Source organism: Watersipora subatra, chromosome 1, assembly GCF_963576615.1.
Source record: "Watersipora subatra chromosome 1, tzWatSuba1.1, whole genome shotgun sequence".
Classification (NCBI taxonomy): Eukaryota; Metazoa; Bryozoa; class Gymnolaemata; order Cheilostomatida; family Watersiporidae; genus Watersipora; species Watersipora subatra.
In genome coordinates, this window is record NC_088708.1 from 54,492,702 (window position 1) to 54,515,849 (window position 23,148).

General features: G+C 36.2%; 1 protein-coding gene across 1 annotated transcript in view; it reads right to left on the minus strand.

The window, feature by feature from the left end:
* Positions 1–23,148, minus strand: part of LOC137410656 (angiotensin-converting enzyme-like) — a 41,572-nt gene that overhangs the window by 9,620 nt on the left and 8,804 nt on the right. Inside the window, exons 4-9 of the mRNA XM_068096119.1 lie at positions 22,890–23,033; positions 18,340–18,455; positions 14,582–14,669; positions 8,089–8,183; positions 5,951–6,120; positions 4,938–5,062 (exon numbers count right to left, since the gene is read on the minus strand). Of these exons, the coding sequence (XP_067952220.1) occupies positions 4,938–5,062; positions 5,951–6,120; positions 8,089–8,183; positions 14,582–14,669; positions 18,340–18,455; positions 22,890–23,033 (738 nt within the window). The remainder of the gene's footprint in view (positions 1–4,937; positions 5,063–5,950; positions 6,121–8,088; positions 8,184–14,581; positions 14,670–18,339; positions 18,456–22,889; positions 23,034–23,148) is intronic.

The window sequence follows — 23,148 nt, forward strand, 5'->3', positions numbered from 1 at the left end:
CCCTCCCTCTCCCTCCTCTTCCCCTCTCTCTCCCTCTCTCTCTCCCCCTCCCTCTCTCCCCTCTCCCTCTCTCTCTCCCTCTCTTTCTCCCTCTCTCTCTCCCCTCTCTCTCTCTCTCTCTCTCCTCTTTCTCTCTCTCTCTCTCTCTCTCTCTCTCTTTTTCTCCCTCTCTCTCTCCCTCTCTCTCCCTCTCTCTCCCTCTCTCTCCCTCTCTCTCCCTCTCTCTCCCTCTCTCTCCCTCTCTCTCCCTCTCTCTCCCTCTCTCTCCCTCTCTCTCCCTCTCTCTCCCTCTCTCTCCCTCTCTCTCCTTCTCTCTCTGACCATCGATATTCATTTAGTTTAGTAAAATACATACTAAAACCAAGCTTCAAGTGTGTGTTTAGTAAGCTACTGTAAATTCATTTAGATTAAATTCAACGTTTACGCTATAGGTCTGTCTGGAAGGTAAGAGCTCTCTATGGTATGTACTGCACATAGTACATTGTAATGTTACATTTTATTGCAGATTACCATAGTTATTGAGGTAAACATATTACTTTGTTACCAAGTTTTAATATGTACAGCAAGTAACGAACATTGTGATGTTTTTTCCGGGGGATGTTTGCATTAAATAATTGCTATGGGTTTCTATACCCCTCTATATGACATTTTTGCCTTATGATGAATTGAATTAAAATTGTATCCAAGACAAGGGCCCACTGCATTTTTCTGATCTACATGTACTTACCCTATATGACATCCAAAGTGGATTGTTCAACCCTATCACTTTTTTCCTATCACCCATTGTTCTATTTGCCTCACTAAGACTTTTTAAAGCAAATTTAATCCTTAATTTAATAATATATTATTTATACAAACTAGTGTAATATTAAATGCTTCACAAAAAAAACTGACATTGAGACGTTTGATGTTATGTCAAATTCAGCGTTCAGTATATAATCTACGAATAGAATAGTTAAATCCCGACACGCCTTTCCTATTCACTGGGCCTTAAAAGACTCCTCAATTCATCTATTGGTCATAAACTGAATAGCAAAAGCAGAAACCATGTGCTTCCAGATAAATTTATGACCTCTTATTTATATCATGATGGTCTTCAAACTTGACTACTGATTGAACAAACAACATAACTCCTGTTATGATCATCAGACGTAATCATAAAACCTCGGCTAATACACTTCTAATTGGGCAATGTATCAAAGTCAAGAGAACCTGGTAGAGATAACAGAGTAGAAGTGCCGTCCTTGATCAAGGTTCTCTTAGTGCTGTTCTCATGAGCTCAATCAGAGCCATTGAGTGTAAGGGAGTGTAGAGCCATTACATTCAATGGCTCAGGAGCTCAATGACCCTAGATCAGTTACGACATTCGCAGATAAGACCTCATAGCACTACTATATCAGCGAGCCTCGAGGGGTGGAACAGGTGGCATTTTTTTATATGCATTCACCAAATAGTAAATTTCAATTGAGTGAGGCTGTGTGGAAAAATCGATTGAGTTAGAAGATGACATCAAGACAACAAACTCTCATAACAAATTTAGTTTGAGGTGTAATCAATCAATGACATCATGGTCATAATTTTAAAGATTAATTGAAAAGCTCTAGTTTGTTCTAAGAGTAAAAACAAAAATACATGTATGTGATTTTGATATTTTTGATTTATTATTATTTTTTTAACTGGTGAGAATTGGTTGAATACTTGAAGCGACATGATTCTGAAAAGAGAAGGGAGTGGTGATACACGATTCACCTTAAGTTTTTAAAACTAGTCAGTCATAAACTCTGGTACATCAACTGGGCATTTTTTGAGGCATCCACTCATTTCTAGACCACAATGAACCAAATCTTCATTGCGCCATCATCTCAAAAAATTAGCGAATATGTGGATAAACATTTTCAATGACACCACAGTACTACATCTGACCTATCTCATGGCTAATTTTGAGTTTTTGGAAACTATCTGAAGTTATATATTTATTACTTTATTGACAATAAATTTATTTCAAACCAAAGTGTTTCTCCAATTATGTCATACAAAAATCATAAAACGAAAAATAAACAAAAAAAGGCAACAGTTAACCGATGAAATCAAATAAATGTTTCGACATATAGCGTGTAAAATATCTTTCTGTGTTAAGAGAAGCGCTTTATAGACTTATTGCCATTTAATGCTGGTAATAACCTTGACCTTAACTAAATAATTATATAAATATATAATTATACAATTATAGATAACTTGTATCATTAAACAATTACAATATTACGTATTACAAGCATCATAAAGGAAACATGATGATGTCTCACTGTTCAGTATAGTCAAATGTATGGACTGTCGCAGCCTTCAGCAATGAGAATTGCTTGAAAGCTATCAAAAATATCATAGTTTACGATTGCGTATTTAATGAAAACATGATACCTTTCCATTACTTGAATAATTTTTGTCCAGGTTTGTTTTTAACCATTTTACCGTTTCCTCTAATTCATGTTGATAAGTTATCAAGGTGACCACTGCATGTGCAGTTGGTAGAAATAGATAGATATTTACTTCATTTACACTCACTCATAAATGGGGTTAAAAGCATTTTAGACCATAAGACTAAAAACAAAACAAAAATGTGAGAAGGAATTTGTATTACAGTTGCAAGTATTGTCATATTTTAATGTTTGCCAGCTCCAGTCTTTAGTATAACTTGATTAGTTTATTTAATACTTAATATCTATCTAAAGTTTACGTTTAGAGGCAAAACAATCTGTTATTAATATTTAAAAGTTAAAAGAAGCTTTTGATACTAAAACTTTGATTTTAACAAACATTGTGATTTATTTTTTTAATTCACAGTCAACGCTACAAAACATAATTCAGAATAGTTCAAAATAAACATTTATCTTAGGCCATTTCTACTATGACTAGCATTAGTAGTGGATGTTTGTAACAAGCAAGTATTAATACTTCTATGACAGACATTTCAGCAAATAACAGGATACAATCTACATTGTCACTAGAATTATCACCAGCTGGTATAACCATTACGACAAGCAGGCAGGCCTGAAGAGCAATCGCACCAGTTGCACCTACAGAACCCTTGAAGAGCTGCTCTAGAAAAGCGGATTAAAAGGGAGAAACCAGTACAAAGCCCGGCAGATGCTGATACGCCACCAAGATGCATTCAGCACCTCATAATTTGACTTAGGCCGAACCAACCTGACACGCCATGCTATACTATTAGTCGAGGGAGTACGACCCATCAAACAGCGCACGTACAGACATGGGCTGGCGACAAGAAGAGATCGAGTGACAAGTGCAGAAGCTTAAATACACTTATAGTGCAAATAGAAATAAACAAATGCCTTCTTTTAAAAGTTAGAATGATAAATGTTATATATGTTGATTAAAAATAAATTTTCTGTGCAAAAACTTTTTTTATTACCCGGGCAATACCGGGAATTCATCTAGTACATGTACATGATACATCTCAGTTTGTCATTGAGTGTGCACGTGAGACGCGCATGCACGTGAGATGTGCATGCGCGTACATGTGTGTGTGCGTATGTTTGCGCGTGCGTGTGCATGCGTGTGCATGCGTGTATGCGTGTGTGTCTGTTAGTCAATGCACAGTAACGGTGAAAATCTTTTCCTATTTTTGGCCAACTTTAACAAAATTTGACACACATACGCTACATACCTTTCGCCAGATATATACAGTCAAACATGGATAACTCGCCCACGGATAGCTCGAACACATGGTTAATTCGAACGGTTTTTTTGGTCCGTTCCCATGTAATGATAAATTTCTATAGATAACTCGAACTCAACACTGTTAATTCGAACTGTTTTTTGCCCAACGGCTACCGAAACGGTTGTTATCGCTTTAGAAAATCACTTTATTCAAAGCCATAGAGGTAAACCTCATCGTTTCGTAAATCATAAGCGTCTTTATTACCACCATCGGCAAAATATTTTTGTCAACGACTTTTCTAAAGGTTTGGTGAAATTTGATTTATACTGCTATACGATGAATAGCACGGGCTAGCCGGGTCACGCGCGCAAGGATTTTCGCCACGCACATACAAAACAAAAACAGCATGTTGTTTTTGTTTTGTATGTGCGTGGCGAAAATCCTTGAGTGCGTGACCCGGCTAGCCCATGATGAATAGTTTTCCGACGTTGATTCCGTGTTGAATCAACGTCGGATTGTTGAATGTTAAAAACGTCTTAAAAATTGTTGTAATTAAACGTATACGTTGTCTTAGCTAAAAAAAACTATTCATCGTTTGACCTAAACACAGAATACGTGTGTACATTCAATAAGTATCTATTCAAAAAGCGTGAGTAGTATACAATGTACCGTAAAACCTCGTAAAACTTCTAATTGAACTGCCTCGGAGTGTTGCTCTTAACGAATCCCAGGTAAAGTAAGGTAATCTTTGCATAAACTTCAAGAAAAATCGGCAAAATTGATCGTGGGTAAAACGCTAAAAAAAAGATGTCTTTTCTTTTGAGCATTTCAACGACGATCAAGTTTTACCAATGTCAATCTAAAAAACGTCCTGGCAATAACATCACCTCAAATAACAAACCAATCTCAAGTGATAGAAAAATCTCTATACTTTTTGATAAAAACGTTTTAAACTTTACATTAGAAGCATTTAATTTGAAACAAGCCATTTGTGCTTTTGATTTATATTGTAGTTTGTATATGTACATGTATCTACTAATAAATAAGTAAATACATGGACTTGTGACAGTGCTCTGATAACTTGAACGCTCTGATAATTCGAACACTTTTGCTCGGTCCCGTGAAGTTCGAGTTATCCATGTTTGACTGTATTTGGTTTCAAAACTCTGTCCAGAGAAACAGCTTCTTAAACAGCCATCTGTGGGCTATATGACTAGAATTACCAGGCCCTCTGCTAGTAATATAATTATAGCACTGATACCTGGGTTTGCCCCACCCCTGAAGGAGATAGGCAGGTGAGCGTACTGCATGTAGTATTGTATGTGTCCCATCTCATGATGAACTGTCACAAAGTCTTCCATATTGCGCCGAGTGCACTGTTTAATCCTACAGTCAATGACATTTATCCTTATAACCAATATCCTCGTAATCAGCAAATTCTGACAACATATTATGAACAGACTTGATGTTATTATACCACGTAACACCCTACTAAACACCGTAAGCTTCTGTTGGATTAGGTGAATCAGGGAAAACTGTAGTTACAGCTAAAGGAAGATACCGACCGAATCAAAATACAAAAGCTGATTTAGATACTGATCCAGATGTCTTGTGTTGCGTGATTGATTATTTTAAATTGCAGATAATATTCATACAATATAATATATCTATTAATTTATTAGTTTTTAAGAAATAAAAAAAATTGTTCACTGACTTAGTTAGCTATGCTGTTCAAAATAAAAGTAATTTGACAGAATCAGGGTTCACCCTATAGTTATAGATCTATAGTGATACAAACTTGTGGTTTATTGTACGCTTTAGTGTGGTATGTGTAGATATTATTATCATAATTGAAACTGGACTTGAGTAGTAAGTAAAACCAGTCAGTAAATACTGATTTGGGTACATCACCCCTCCCCTCCGGTATTGGCATCACTGCCAATGTCGATACTAAGATTATGCCACCATTGATCCAGAGTGCATACCAGAGCCGGCAGTTTTTTCTATTTCAGCATTAATTGTGAGAAATCTGTGTGAACTCAAGGGAACAATTACGATAATATAGTATTCTCATACTCTTAAAGAACTATAAAGTTAATTAAATGGGATATCTAGGTATCTTTGCTTTTAATATATCATCTTAATAGTGAAGCAATATAGAAAATGACAAAACATGAGCGAGTCAGCAGACAATCTGACAAGCTCTGTCAAATATGAAGATAACCCACTTGTTTGTCACTTTGTTACAATTGCTTCGAGGATAATATGCAATACCTGAAATCTTTTCCATCATTGAAATCCCAAGCAGAAGCATGGCAAACCACATCTCTGCCATCGGTTGGTTTCTCGAGCATAGAATTAGCCCAGAATTCATCTGTTACGCGATTCAGTCCAAGAGAGGCAAAAAAATCGTCTGACATTTCAAACATTCTATTGACAGTCAACTGCAATAATAAAACAAACATTTACTTTTTTGTTACCCTGTTTTTACATAAATAATCATAAAATAATAGTAATAATAATAATACTGATAATTAGAGCTGACCTCCGCGAGACATGAGATAAGCTGGCTGAATATTCCCCGAAGCGCTCCAATCACTATAGGTATCACTTTTGGTTGGACATAAGTAATACCTATCATATAATAGGTACTGGAGCACTTGAAACAATATCCAGCCGACTTATTTCATAGATCGTTGAGGTTGGCACTGAACTATATTTTGAAACAATTAAGAAAAAAGCGCTGCTATGAACTGCCCAGATTGTAAGGAAAAATTTTCAGTAGAAAAAATCGTTGAGGTTGGCACTGAACTATATTTTGAAACAATTAAGAAAAGGTAACCCTTTGGCTTTATGATGAGGTCTGGGCTCGCTTACTATAAACCATTTGGTTGTGAAGACCAAATTTTATAATTTGATCTTCACAATTTTACAATTTTATAAAATTTTATAATTTTATAAAATTATAGATCACATATAATATTTAGATTTAATACTTAAATTTTAAAATGATCATTTTATAATTAATTTTAATATTTAATAATTAATATTTTATCATTTGAATTTTATCATTTGAATTTTGTAATTTTATAATAAAAACAATGATAACAGCAATAAAAATAAAGTGGTAACACCATAATAACAGAAGATTCAATAGAAAGGTAAAGAGATCATCAAGAAATAGAGCATAACCAATAGAGCGAACATAGCTATCAGAGCAATTCCTATAGCGCTTTAACATATTGAAGCCACAATATTATATTGAAGCCGCCATATTGTATACACAAGGCAGCCCCTGACCCTGGACCATATTAACAACTTTCAATCAACTATAATAGCACTTAGGAAAGTACAATATCTTGTGAGCTGGATACCATATGGAAGCTCCATGCTTGTAGAACTCAAGAAAAAAAACAGAACTCAAATATAGTAAATAGTATTGTTTTTACAATCTTTCAAAGATGCGCAGTTTTAGATGTAACTGACGAAACGTAATAGTTGATGTGGACCGAGCCTGATAGAGTGCGTTTTATTTTTTCATGAATAGCAAAACAAATAGTTTTAGTGTAAAACTCTTGTTATTGAGGAGAAGCTTTCTAGTTTAGTTAAAGACCTGGTACTGACTCGCTGACTATTAACCATTAATAGGAGTGTATGTTTAAAGAAAAAGCACGTCGCACAGCAAACAGCCTTCCCAGCCTATAATCTGTGAAGGAAACTGACCACCCAAGTCAAGGGGCTCTAGAATGATAGCGGTGTTAATAACTGGATACCTCACTGCTAGCAATAAAGATATCAGCTAGGCCTCCAGTGAGAGAAAATCTGTCAGTGTATCATATTAACTTCTTAGCATCATTGACTAGACACAAGTAAAAAATCTTTAAAGAGGTGCCCATGTAATCGACGGAAATGACGGTTTCGAAATGAGTACCTTTCCACAATTACCTAAAATACAAATCCATACTAAAAATTATTTTTAGTGAATTAAAAAGGCAGCCAAGATCACTTTTATGCTTACAATAAATCTACGACTCGAAGATAGTGTTGTTATCACAGAAGAGCTATATCCTCTCTGTTAATCGTCTGTTTTTATTTTACGATTCCATTTCAAGAAATTAGTAAAATCAAAAAAAAATTTAAGTAACAACTGCAGCCACGACTCACTGATTCTCTGATCAAACTTAAAGATTCATAGTTATGCTTAAATAAACCAAATTAGGCAGGGCCATCGCTTTTTGGCTTCAAGCCTTCTACCTCTCATTGCAACAATACATCTTTGAACCAATATCTGCTAATACAAAATTTTTTTGCTTCATTTGCTGTGTAATCACTTCCCCATGCGTGCTAATTAAAGCATTTGCTGTCTATTTTTACACTCCTTCTAAGCCCCTATGATTAAATTGCTCGCATACCTTGGAAATAGCTGGGGTGGCGTTAACTGTTTGGGCTGCTGCATATGGCATCACAATCTCTTCTATGTTCACCCAAGTCTGCGCCCACATATTGCCTACACAATATAATAGTTGTACAACTTTCCCCGCACTACTGGTACCTCCTTCTCAGCTAAATCAACATTCAGGGAGAAAAGTATCTGACCAAGTGACCTATAAAATGACATGATTCTTTACTTCTGAATGCCGGAGGCCATGAAAACAGCAAAGCAAACAAGCACCGCTGCCAGTCTATAGCGCGGTGTTTATTTGCTAAATTGCGCTGGTAAATACGTTACATGTATAATGTATTTAGCAATGCTATGCAAAATATTTCTTATCTGTTTTCACAATGAATGCTTGAGAGAAAATTGTAAAAGTACAGCCTCTCGGTAGCTGGTATCTTGTTGTTTTATAAAAATGCCAATATTTACGAGTTGCATGCACTGTTTATGTGAGCTTTCTGTGCAACCGTCTCTCATCCAGTTTAATTTTCATTTAATATCCCAAGCTGACTCAAGGTCGGAAAAAGAAAGGAGCTGGCATTACTCACAGATAGTTCACGCAATGACCTCTTACCGGCAAGTTCTTTCTTTGAGCGTTCCCAGCAAATAACAGCATCTGACTAACAAAGTGCTTTCAGATGCCCTAAGTATCAGTGTATGTGTACGTGTGTATGAATAGGTGTATGTGTACATATGTATGTTTAGGTATATGTGTATAATTATGTGTATGTATAGGTATACGTATACACGTGTATGTGTAGGTATATGCGTACATATGTATGTATAAGTGCAAGGGTACAGGTGTTCCATAGGGTTTTCAATCTTATACCCCTTACAATCATAAAAGAATTACACTAGTTTTTTAGGCGATTGAGGCACATGATGATGGCGTTATGGACACTGGGTGTGAAGTTGGAAATTTTTTTCCTAGAATGTGTATGATAAACGTGTAATTAGAGGTGGAACGAGACAGGTTTTTTAAGTTCGAGACGAGACTCGAGACACTGTCTTGTGAAAAGTCGAGACTCGAGACACGAGACAGTAAAATAATGAGCATTTGGTGATGATTTCACTACACAAGTACTAGCTACTCGGTATATATAAATTAATAAATCTATTTTTGAATTGAATTTTCAACTGGTGTAAACGATTTAAATACAACATTTTAATTATTATAGTGATATGCATGTAGTTTTTGTAAACAAAAATGACACAAACAGCTCTAAAATACCGAAGTTATATATTCTAAGAATTTTGAGCTTGATTGATCATAATTATTATAAACATATTGCTTTGTACATGTATATTTTTACCATCTATTGAATAGTTCTTACTTTTTAATGTAATGTGTAATGAAACCGATAGCCGTCGCTCTACAAAGAAATACCGCAACTAAAAGAACACACGATAACACTTTCATTCTTATCGTTTCATTAATGTTAAGTTTTGTTTATGTGTTAACTGTAGTATGTGAATTATATTTAAATTGTACTCATGAAATTATATTAATTACTGTATACATGTATATTCTTATATTGAGTTGACAAAACGTCATTGTTAACCGAACACGGACTATGGTCGACACGGCCTTCCGTTCATTTCTCCGTGTCCGGGCAAGTTTTACCCGCGATTGGTAGTATATACGTAAAAGAGGCCCGAATTTTATGAAGGTCAGTTGGTGTTTAGACACGATACGATAAATTACAGACATTTTACCCGCAAAAGTTATCCAATTTATTAAATTGGATTTTCCGAAGAGCAATTAGATACGACCCGGTATCTGTTTTAAGAACACAGAACCGAACTAAAATATAACAGGGCCGTTGTCCGGACTACATGATTAGACTCAGTGGCCAACATAATCAATAGCAACAGGTAGTAACGGACCGGGTAGAACTTTAAAGGCAGCTGCCCGCAATCTGTTACAATATATGGAGTTGTTGCTACCGCAAGAAGCCATGTTTTAACGACCGTGTGCAGGCGCTTTAGTTCTATTTCCTGTCTCGAGTTTGGCAATAGTTAACTCGAGACGAGACCGATACGAGACGAGACAGGTCGATACTCGAGACGTCTCGTGTCTCGTTCCACCTCTACGTGTAATACCTTCTATAGGTCAATAGGAAGAATTTGAATGTATCTCTACAGTACCCATTAGCAAATATAGGTGATTGGAAAATTTCAATTACACCTATAAGGCCTTGACCTAAATACGCTCATTGGAGTAATATTAGTCAAATAGTGTATAGCGAGGAAGAAAAAAAGGTTGTGAGAAGCTGTGAGGAGAAGGGGAGGGAAGCAGAAAGGAAGGTGACGAGAAGTTAGTGTGGAAAGAGGTGGTGTTGGAAGGAGGTGGTGTTGGAAGGAGGTGGGGAGGAGATGAAGTGGGAGGTTTTTGTGTAAGGATTGTTAAAAGTTAGGGAACTGGTAAGGAGAGTTCAAAGTTGACTTTAGTCGGTTCACTACTCCTATGCTAAGTTCCACAACTGGCTCTGCTGGTGTCGGTTGATTTATGGTAATTAACTGCAGTTGGAAGCGACCGGGCCTCTAGAGAGTTTAACTCGAGTGCCACCAGTCAGATCTGTCATCTCCATTGGGTTGTAAAGCCCGTAAATAAATTACTCCCAATAAGCACAAGTGAAACACCAACTACCATAACGGAATCCTAATAGAAGAGGCTTTATATTCGAGCCATTACTTATGACTGACTTATGCAGCAGCGACTAACATTAACTGTTAAGGAACTGTATCATTAATCAAACCGGAGAGCGAGCAGAGAATGCACCCTGTGACTATAGTTGAATAATTTGACTATCTCTGTTTTCAAGCAAAAGTCACACGTTATTTAAGGATCTCATGTTTATGGACATTTGACTCCTACTTACTCGTATTTCTCTGTTGTGCTTAAGGTAGAAATATTGTATATCACACGACGATTGTAACCCACTCAATAAACATTCTACCTTTCACTATTACAACCGCTGCAAAATTGTGAGTGTGTGTTAATAGAACAGAGTCGGCCATTGTTACACAAAATTTCATTACACGGGCATATACAGTAGAGGTACAGACAACCAAACATAGTCATTTCCCATAGTTCTCTTTTAGGAGTGTGCGTGTGCTTCTTGATGCACCATCAAAAACCTTGATCAGGGGTCTTTATTAATAGTTTATGTTTGTAGTCCATGATAACTGATTGATTGCTGCTTGATAGACAAATTGGGTTTGTGCTAAAAATGGTCTTATTGGACTTATCCGTGGTTCACCTTCTCATCGATTGAGTAATTATCTGATTGCATATAGCTTGGTAGGTGAAAGGCAGGTATAAGTTGATAGACACACATAAAACTGCACAGATTTTTATTGTGTACCTCATTCAATAATACAGTTTTAAATGTTTTTTGCAAATTTGCTTTTCAAGTGAGCCTTTATCTAAGGAATAAAAAGTAGCAACATTTGTTATCATGTTTTTCTTGTCAAATAAACAACTTTATGTCTTTCTCATTAGTTCATACAACATGTTTTAGCTTTAATATATATGCGTTACCTAAAGGATTAGATTATGGTTCATGTTCTTCCTGTGGTGAATACAGCAGAATAAATCAATAACAACGTTTTAACTTTACACAATAACTTTTCGGTTAATTCTGTTAGCATCCACAAAATTGGAGTTATCTTCTTTATGATGTTTTCAGTATTAACTGACAGGGTAATTACTCTCTCAAAAGCTCCATGATGCACCCATTAAGACATTTTTAGCATTTTACTGTACAATGAATCTAATTTTTATAAAGCAAGCGTTCAGTAATCTCAGTCTACAAGTATTAACATATTTATAAAGATCTCAGGCTACACCTTTTAATGATGCATCGACCCAAATGCGCTTACGTACTGTCATTTGGTTATCGATATCCACATGTACCTCAATCAAGGTAAGAACTAGCCTAATTCTCTTATAACTAGAGCCAGCAAATGTTTGACCTAAAACCTGTTGAGTTTGGCCTAAAAAATGGACTTTCTGACTTAATAATAGTTAATCTTGACCGTATTTTGACCTAAAAATCACTAATAGATAGATATGCAAAATTCATAGCGTAAATGCATTAAATTTCACACAAATATACATATCAACATAATTTTAAATATTCGAGTTTTAGGGATCATTGTAGAACTACTAGAGGATAAAAGTTGAATGAATTAAACTGAAAGCTAAACAACAATGAGCAGAGTAATTGAAAATCAGATTTTTATGAGTTGAGAATAAAATAGACAGGTTTATAAGGTGCCATATAGCTGTATTGTGTATTGCCAAACACGTTTGCAATACCCAACACTGATGCACAATATATTTTGTGTATTGCTAGGTACACTAGCAATAGCCATTATACAACAGCCATGAGTTTAAAAATCGTTACTGCTTGTCACTATCAGGTTTACTAGTAGTGCACGAGGCAAAGACTCAATAGATGCTAAAAGGATCTATTGCTTTGTACAACATAAAATTGCAACATCAGCTAAATATATTGGAGCGGTATCCATGTGTTTAGCACGAGAGGGTCACACCTGCATGTGACCACAAGCTAGACCTGGTCAACTCTGGAAATAAACAGATTTCTCACGGTTTAAGCAAATGTCTCAATATTTTGGGCGGCTTGACGTTATAACCCGGATTTTCGAGTTATAACCTTCAACCGCCTAAGCCGGATTTGAGGAGCGGGTTTGTGCAAAGTCACAGTCACGAGTGGTACCGACGTCAGCGTTAATCCAAGTTAATGCTACAGAAAATACCACACGACGCCGCAAAAGCTTAAGCAAGATCCGTGTAGAATTGTATAAAAACCCAGAGCTTGTGCACATCTCTTCAGTTGGTTTCCAGTCACTGCTAATGACGAAGCACCACTGAGTGAGAGAAAGCACCAAAGTTCCAGGCTACATGTAAGTTGTATTATGTTGTTACAAGGTAAGGGGCTGGACTGGGAGAGTGCTGAAAGGAAAAACAGAACTCCATGTGAAAGAATACACGTTGTTAAAAACTTTAATTTTATACACTAGTATACTCCAGGGGACACTGCATACTTTTGATTAGATTAATTATATATTGTATAAATGGATAATTGTGATTGCCTCATCCGGACAAAGCCTTTTTGGCTAATGCTGATTACTATTTTCTAATATTATATTACACTAGGTGTTGAGGGTTTTAAAAATATAACTGAAGTATATGAAATGTTAAACCAAAACTTGTTGTTCCCACATCTAATAATAATTACTGTTTAATGCTCTATGACTAACTAGTTCTGTTGGTCATATAAGGAGTCTTCTCACTAGTACAAACCATTCTAAATGTTTGGGATTTGTACACATCTACAATGCTACACAACCCACAGCAGAGCCGGACGCTCAGTTCATTGTCTAGATATAGTGCGTTACACATAGACCTTGTAATAAGATGATATGCTGGTGTCTTGAAAGCTAATTAAGGAGAGTGCAAGTTTAAGGTGCACAGAAAAATATCCACATAGATTGTAAGAGACAAACAAACAATGAGATAGATATATACAGTAAACCGGTGATACAACCGAGGCAAACCTTTTAGACTTTTCGACTTGAAAAGCTAATTTTTCATTTCAAAACTTTAAAAAAGGTCAAAGTCAACACATCTACTAAGAAACCTTTACACACTCTCAACATACAGTCAACACCTCTACTAAGAAACCTTTACACACTTTCAACATACAGTCAACACCTCTACTAAGAAACCTTTACACGCTCTCAACATACAGTCAACACCTCTACTAAGAAACCTTTACACGCTCTTAACATACAGTCAACACCTCTACTAAGAAACCTTTACACACTTTCAACATACAGTCAACACCTCTACTAAGAAACCTTTACACACTTTCAACATACAGTCAACACCTCTACTAAGAAACCTTTACACGCTCTCAACATACAGTCAACACCTCTACTAAGAAACCTTTACACGCTCTTAACATACAGTCAACACCTCTACTAAGAAACCTTTACACGCTCTCAACATACAGTCAACACCTCTACTAAGAAACCTTGACACACTCTCAACATGAAGATTTATGGGTTTTAAGCAGCAATTAGTCTGAAAAAACAAAAACTTTTAGCATTAGGTTGCTCCACTTATAGCTGTGAGAATTACAGGATTGCAATTACCAACTCGATCGCTTACATAATCCAAAAGCACTCTTAACTTTGACCGATATAAATTCAATCGTTGTCAGTTTTTTTAGCCAAAATGCTAGTAACTATTTTACACCCTTCACTCTTTAAGCACCAACAACTACCACAGTCTATTAGTATACTTCAGTGTACTTCTGAATAAGGTTATTTATAAAGATTCATTTAAATGCAGAGGAAGAACATGGTTAGATCTGTTGACATCAAATGTACTGAGTAGTGAATATTTTTAACAATAATTATCATAAAGACAAACTTACCGAGGAGATGCGCTGGAATGTGACCCGTAGGAGGGAACTTATCTTCTCCGTAGAATGCCTTCAGTTTGTTCTTGACATACGTATGCAGCTGTTGAATACAAAAAGCACATTAATTTGCATATCTTTGATACCTGTTGACGGCCGCACGCAGTTTGTTGTTACAGTGATGAATAAAAGTGTGAGCTTTTGGCTGTTGAATCGAATTGTAACCAAATTTAAAAATAGAGAAGCTACTTGTGTCATACAAAAATCAATTTAAAGTGTTTTACACTTCACTTCCACTTCCAATGTTTGCCACGTTACCACCTCAATAGGAATGTCTTTACATGGCTCGGTGCCATGTACAAATGTTGTAAATGCTAGTGGAGATAGAGAAACGCTTTTAGTTATGCGTTTGAGCTTTTTATTTGCTAACAGTGACAAAAGAGTTAAAAACTTTCTTAATTTGTTTTTAGAATATGATTATAACAAAAATATACTGCATGGAAATGATTTCATCAGTCATTATATCTTTTATCAGACAAGTGACAGTTTTGTAATGACACATCTGAGAAGTCTTCAACAAAACCGGCGAAACAAAAAGTTATTAATCCAATATTATTGATACTATGTCGGTTTTGCAATTAAGTGTCTGGCCAATCAGGTCGATTGGTCATCATAAACATAGCAATGATAGGGAAAGATAGCGAGGAAGAAAGATCTTATTGCATACAGCTACAGAAACAAAACCAACCTAATAGTCTGAGTGAGTTAAGCTTTTATATCCCACACAGTATGTCATATAAGTTATACTATGGAGTACCTTTTAAATTTCAAATAATGGTAAAAATTTATGACGGGTTTTGTTTATGCTGCTGAAATGATTAAAGACCTTAAAGACCAAAACGGTGAGAATATATTTCCCTTTCATGACTTTACTAGCTATAAACTTGATGTATTTTTAAATGAACTTGATGTATTTTTAAATGAACTTAATATATTCTTGAATGAACTTGATATATTTTTGAAGGAAATGGATGTTTTCCTAAATGAACTTGATGTATTCTTAAATGAACTTGTTTTACTCTTAAATGAACTTGACATACTCATAAATGAACTTGATGTATTCTTAAATGAACTTGATGTATTCTTAAACGAACTTGATATATTTATAAATGAACTATATGTAGGCCTACTCTCTATTGAACCTGGTACAGTATACTGCTTACTGTCTTTTTATTACTAAAATTGACAATTTAAGTTTATTTATAAAATAAAATATAAAAGGTTTTGGTTGTCTCAAAAAAATACTTTTTAATCGACTTGTAATGGAAGCAGCATTAGGCTAATGCTGCTTCGACAAAGTAGAAGCCAACAATCGTAATAGATACATGTAGCTAGGAAAAAAGGAATAAATACCCAACCCACAGTTACACTAGCCAATCTTTATCACACATATGACAATCAGTATGTTCTGCACTGCTCTCCGCTAGTATTACCACTAGTTCCATCATTTCAATGTTTGTTTAAAAGCACTTTTGCATTGCCAATTCTGTTTATACTGAGTTAACTTGTGCTTTAGTAGTAACAATATAAATTATGCTAAGACTGACATTGCAATGGTTCTTGCATGGCAAATAAATAAAGAAAACTTTTTCTAAATGCAGATTACCTTTTATGGCCAAGACACCTTATACGAGAGCATCATCATGCATGATGATTTCTCGAGCAATTCTTTTATTAACTGAGTATCTCTATGAAAAAGTTCGAAGCAAAAAAATTTTATAATAGAAAAAACATTTTTACCAACTGCTCGCAAAATCGTTTTCTATTTTTATGTTTTGTACAGTTTACCTATGTATTAATTTAGTTAAATCTAATGTATTATGTATAATATATTAAATGTATCTAAAATCAAAATAATATGTTTTTGGCCTAGTCAATGGGACAGCTTTTGCTGATAGCTTAACATCTGTCTGACAGCACAACTCTCCAAGCAGCATAGACAATTTTCATAATTATACATGCAGTGCGAAACATCATCAATCAAGAACCAAAGCAGAATCTTTGTTGATATTATAGGGCAAATTCTAATAATATTCCACAGTTTGCTAGCTGTTACAGGGTATTATGTACCAGTTGTTACAGGGTATTATGTACCAGTTGTTACAGGGTATTATGTATCAGTTGTTACGAGGTATGTACTAGGTGATACTATGTATTATGCGCTATATGTTTTCTTGGTAGCTAAAGCCACATTCCCATATTGAATGCAAAACCCGACGGTAATCTCGCGCAGCAAAACACTTGCGGCTAATGTTCACATAAAGCTGCGCAGCTGGTGATCACATAAAAATGGCCGCTAAGCCATGCCATCGCGAAAGTGCTGACCTTCACCTGTACAGAGCATTTTGGGAAGGTTTTGCCTGAGATTCTTGGCGAAAGTTGAAAAGTGCTGAACTCTTGCGTTGACCGCTGGCAACTATCAACGGTACTCGGTGGTACTCGACGCCTAAGTTCACATTTCACCACCGATAGCCCTGCGATAGCCCTGCGGTGCTGTCGCCAGTGCTTGCAGCTCATCTGGAAACCAGGCTTTAGACTTAACTTTTCTTCCTTGTATAGATCAACAAAACAAGTTGATACAAAGCCTCAATGTGGTTAATGACAAAATAAAAACATCTAATGAGATAAACACAACACCCCGTAACCTAATAAGGTGTGGTGATCATTCAACTATGACATAACTCATGCAAAAGCTTGTAAATCAGCAGTGAGCAAACAGCTCTATTCTATCCAACTATTCTTCAGATCTGTTTTAATAATCTATTCTGTCCTATTTATTGCTTTTAAACAGCATTCATCTTCATGTCTACTGCCTATATTTAGAAAGATGTTTTTCGACTAATGCCAAAGTTGTAGCACAAAAGAGAAATATCTAAGATAAGTTTTCTGGCAATCTTGCAAGCAATGATACCTTGGGCGACATTAAAGGTTAAAGCTTACATGGTTGTGTGCGCATGGTTGTGTGCGCATGTAATAGAAGTGATTGAGATTTGCGCCTGCTATTTTCTTGTAAATGATTAGCTGATGGTCAGAGAGATGTTTTAAAATAAACCCTAAAATACCAAAGAAAAGTAGCTTGACTTGAAGTACAGACTTGGTCACTACATAATAATATAAAACTACTTGGAATGGTCTTTTTCACCAAGGTTATACTCTAGGCTATACTCAGGCATTTCTTTGAAGGTGTGAGACGATTCCCATGAGAATTCTGACTCACAAGATTTTGCAGGGTGGAGTTGACCACTAAACATACTGGCAACACGATCAGTGTTCCTTTAGGACACAGCAACAGTTTAAGACCAAATGCTTTCCCTAAAATGCCGTAGTGAGGATTTGAACCTTTGACCTGTTGCTTGCAAGTGTATAGTGCTAACCATTGCACTATGCAAAATAAATATTGTTTTACAAATAAAATTATTAAAATAAATTACTAAAAACACAGATTATATTACAAACATTGAAATGAAAATTGATTTGTGTAAATGTCAAGGACAAAGATAGTGGTTGCGCTAGCTGCCTCTAGTGGACTTTGCGAAGGGTTTATTGCAAAGCTGACGCTAGTACTAGCATTTTGCTGTCTCTTATTTGGCCTCCGGTGTTCTTCAGCCTTTACTGAAATTCTTTATGGTCAGCATGACATTTGTCACCAGTAAGATACACAAAGGGCAGTAATCCTCAAACTTAGCCCAATGGCTGTTCTGATGATTTCTTACCTCTTTGTAAAAAGGTTTCAGTTCCCGGTAAAGCCTCTCTAGATCGTCTCTAAAATTGTAATTTGGGTCATCAACATTGTATCCAGTCCTCCAGTCATCTCCTGCATCCTCGTACCCTGTCACAAGAAGTTGATATCACATGTAGTTTAACCCTTTCACTGCCAACCATGTACAAATTCGGGTATCTGCCAAGTGCCAGCCATTTTACCGAAAATTGCCGATATTGCTTCGTGATATGTAAACAGCAATTTTTCAATTTCAATCTCCATCTAGAACATTTTTGTTACAAATTTTATTTTGCCAACAATTTAACCAACATTGCTATACAAAAATTCAATGGACCTATCTATACTCTGTGTGATAATAAAGCTATGTGAAGCTACGACCGATGCAAAGCTAAAACGATTCTCTACAATGTTCCTTATTCTTACAAAATTATTACTTTCACCACTATCAGAGACAGTGTTGCTGCTTTAATTATCTGTATAATGACAAAAATATGAATCTGAATTGGCTATAATGTAATCAACATAACTAATTACCTGTTTTATGACTCGCACGGTAATTAATGAACTCACACAAAAAATGTTCGTTTTTAGATTAGAAATTCTCAAACAAAAGTTTAAAATCGTTTCGTTATTTTAGGCTAATTTTATAGACAAATCTTCGGACAACATTGTCAATTTCATAAAAGTCTTAAAGACCGTGGGTTATGTTGTCAACGAATAATAAAATTAGGTAACTACACAATTGCTGGGAAAGTCGCAATTTAATGCGTCTATGGCAGCGAAAGGGCACTAAGTAGAATACATTGTAGAATATTCTTATTATAATATTAGAAGTTGTAAGCATTTTTGCTCAAAGATCTGCTGTTAGATGCAACTGAAAGACGGTACTAAGACTCGTGCATCAATTTCTGGTACAGCTATGTTCGGATGATATGCTATGCTTACATGCTACGTGGTATGATAGAATACATGATATGCTGTGATATGATGCAATATGAGATATGCTATGTGATATGATACGATATGTGATATGCTATGTGATATGATACGATATGTGATATGCTATGTGATATAATACGATATGTGATATGCTATGTGGTACGATACATGATTTACTATGTGATATGTTGTGTGATATGCTACTTGATATGCTATGTGATATGACATGTGATATGCACTGTGATATGATATGTGATATGCTACATAATATGCTATGTGATATGCTATGGAAGAGCTTGAGTGAAGTTTGCATTCCTTGGTCCTCCATAGATCATTTTAGGTCAAGAATAAAAGTTTGATCCATGCTATGATAAAGTGGCCAATATCAGTAGAGTTAACAATAATGGTACTCGAGACAAAAACTGTGAGATTGTCCTGTAGTTAGTTCAGACTCTTTGGAAATATCCAAACTCATGAAATGTTCGCAAACTCGAGAGAAAAATAGTAGCGTTTCAGCATTGTGCAAATTTTGTATAAACTAGTATTTGGAAATCTTGTAATTTGGTTTTTGTGGTAGCCACGTTATAATATCTGTCCAGTTGAGCATTAGTGCACTCAAGCATTGACCAGCCTGGTTCCCATATCGATTGTGAGACTCTGGCGGTAACTTGCGCAGCAAAACGCTTGCGACGCTAGGCTCGGCGGCATATGTTTACATCAAAGCTGCATCGCTAAACATAATCGCGTAATCAAATAAAATGTTCGCTCACCATGCCGTTTCTATAATGGTGACCTTCCCTCGTACAATGCATTTCGGGAAGGTTTTGCCTGCGGCCTTTTACGAAATTTGAACAGCGCTAAACTGTTGCGTTGCCGCTGGCAACTACCAGCGGTCCTCGACGGCGATTTCATCGCTAATAGCCTGCGGTGCTGTCGCGGTGCTTTGCGATGTATATGGGAACCAGGCTTTAGCTAACTCTTATGGTACTTGGTGTGTAGGCCTACACCCATGTTATGTAATCAACTCATTCCATATCTAGAATGGTAACAGCAATCTTCTTAATTCTACCAAAACAGTTGAAAATTGTAATCCTTATAGATAATAAACAGCGTGCAGTGAGACTGATTCACGAATTAGACGTTTAGACATCTGAAGGAGTCAGACCCGCGTGTCATTGCATTTACACCTAATCAACCATGCATAGCATCCCTTCCGAAACAGATAATCACCATGGTTTGATCAATGGAGCATGTACAGTGTCTGTACACACCAGCGATAGTGGCAGCAATAGAAGCTACTGCCATGTAAGTGTAAGGTCTTACTGTACTCTCTGTAAGTACTAATCTGTACTTACAATAAAGATGTTTTAACCCTTATAAGTGTTAGTTGAGACACGTAAAGTTACCCATCTCAGGCAGCTGTTTGCCAGGTAACGTTATATCAGAACAAGTAGAGTAGCCGCAAAAACATCTAATATTTTCTTATCGTTGTGTCAGTACAGTGGAACCTCGGTTTTCGAACGACTCACAGTTCGAACAAATCAGAGTCCGAACAAAAAATTCAAGAAATTCTTGCTTCGTAGTTCGAACAAAAATCGAAGTTCGAACGCCGGTACGACGCGTGAGTGCGTACCGTACGTGAGGATGGGATGCTGGGCGGCGTACGGGTGTAGATCGCTTTCTTCGTGACCAACTGTTGTCGCATTGTCCGAGATTAAACAAATGTGTAGCAAATGGGCCGAGTTACAGAACTTCGTCGAACTCCACCACCCCGATAAAGCTGCAGCCACCAGAGTCACCAATGACTTTAACGATACTATCATGAACCACTTCCGAAAAGTGCTAAAAAGAAGGCAGAAGCAAGTGTCATTGGATAGATATTTTAAGAGAAAAGAACATCCTGTAGCCGAGTAAAAAATCCTATTCATAATTCTTTTCTTTATCCTTTTTTTTATTTTTACACGTTCATGTTAGCGTAATCTTTCGTATGGAAGATAACGACAACGCGAACGTACGATTAGCCTGGGATACATTTATGTTTATGCTATTTGTGTCTTTGCCATTTTGCTTAACATTTTCTGAGATATACATTGCTTTTTATGTGTTGGTCAGCATTTTAATGCGCAATTTCATGCATAAAATAATGTATAAAATACTAAAAAGGTAAACATTCAGGGTGTTGGAACGGATTAAAACTTATATATATTAATTCTAATGGGAAAACCTGTTTCGGATCTCGAACAACTCGGTTTTCGACCAACCTTCTGGAACGGATTGTGTTCGAGAACTGAGGTTGCACTGTACATGATACGCATATATTTAATATTAAAGATAAACTTACACAAGGTTTCAGTAGATTTTACTAGAAAGTATCTGATATTTCTCTATCATTTGTGATCATTTTTGATGTTTGAGGTTATCTGACTGCCAGGATGTTTCAAGGTTAAATTGACAAAACTTTATCGTGATTAAAACGTTCAGAGGAAAAGTAGCGGGAAATGACATCACTAGTTGTTACTCTTGCTATAGTTGATATCAGCTATTGCATTCAAGTTACAGTCCTATGCACCCATATATACCTCTATATACCTCCTTATGTACTCACATATACCCCTATATACCCCTATATACCTCCTATGTAGCCTTATGTACCCATATATACACCTATATACCTCTATATACCTCCTTATGTACTCACATATACCCCTATATACCCCTATATACCTCCTATGTAGCCTTATGTACCCATATATACACCTATATACCTCTATATACCTCCTATGTACCCATATATACCCCTATATACCCCTATATACCTCCTATGTAGCTTTATGTACCCATATATACCTCCTTATGTACTCCCCATGTACTCTTTATGTACTCTTGTGTACTAATTATGTACTCCTTATGTTCTTCCTATGTACCCCCTAAAAACCCTAGTGGACAAGTTTACATACCGCCTATGCATAGGGATCCACAAAGCACCCTGATAGCAACTATAGTTTAGTAGTGAACAGCATGCCTACTCTGTGCAAATATGTTCAGAGTAAACGATTTCAAGTCAGGATTTACATTCTCAAATTACCCGCTGCTGTAAGCTCTTGTGTAAACTTTAAATTGTGTGCAGCACCAACAGCTCATGAGCTGAATTGAAGAGATGCTTTGCAGTTACTTAACCAGGGGTCGTGGTTTCTAGTCAGTGATTACACTTTTATCATTTGTTAGTGTAATATTCAACTATCTATGGTCATAGTAGTAATTTGACTATCTGTGATCGCGAACATTTCATTCATTCCTAGTTAGTTGTGTATTTGAAGGAGATGAACGTATAATCCGGTGTTGCTATAATTGACTGCTCTGTTATACATATGTTTCTTTTACCAATGTTAGAAGTAAAACCACTAGTGTTAACTAATGAGGCACACGTATTTCTCATTGTGATTTCCTTGAAGATTTGACTGCACAACTGAACAAATTTCTACTTTCCAGTCACAAGTCCTTTATCTAAAAATAAGTTTTTGTAATTTGGCATTAAATGAGCCATGCGCTTATGATTTCACGCCTAAAACATGTGCCTTTGTTATATCGCCTCATGTAAACTACCGTTTGCTTTGGATGCTTTGTTGAGCAGCTCTGTAAACCTTAGATAATCTTTTCTCATCCGCTTTCCAGTAGCATCTCTCCAGTTTTTCCAGATCCAGAGAAGACGGTCAGGATCTCTGCTTGTTGCCAGAATCTCAGTCATCTCTGCACAGTAAGGACAAGTTAGTAAAACAATGCTGAAGCCACTGTTTTAATGTATGGCTGATCTGTTATCTGTACTAAACAGGTTAGTCTTGATACTGAGTAGTGAACTCTAGTC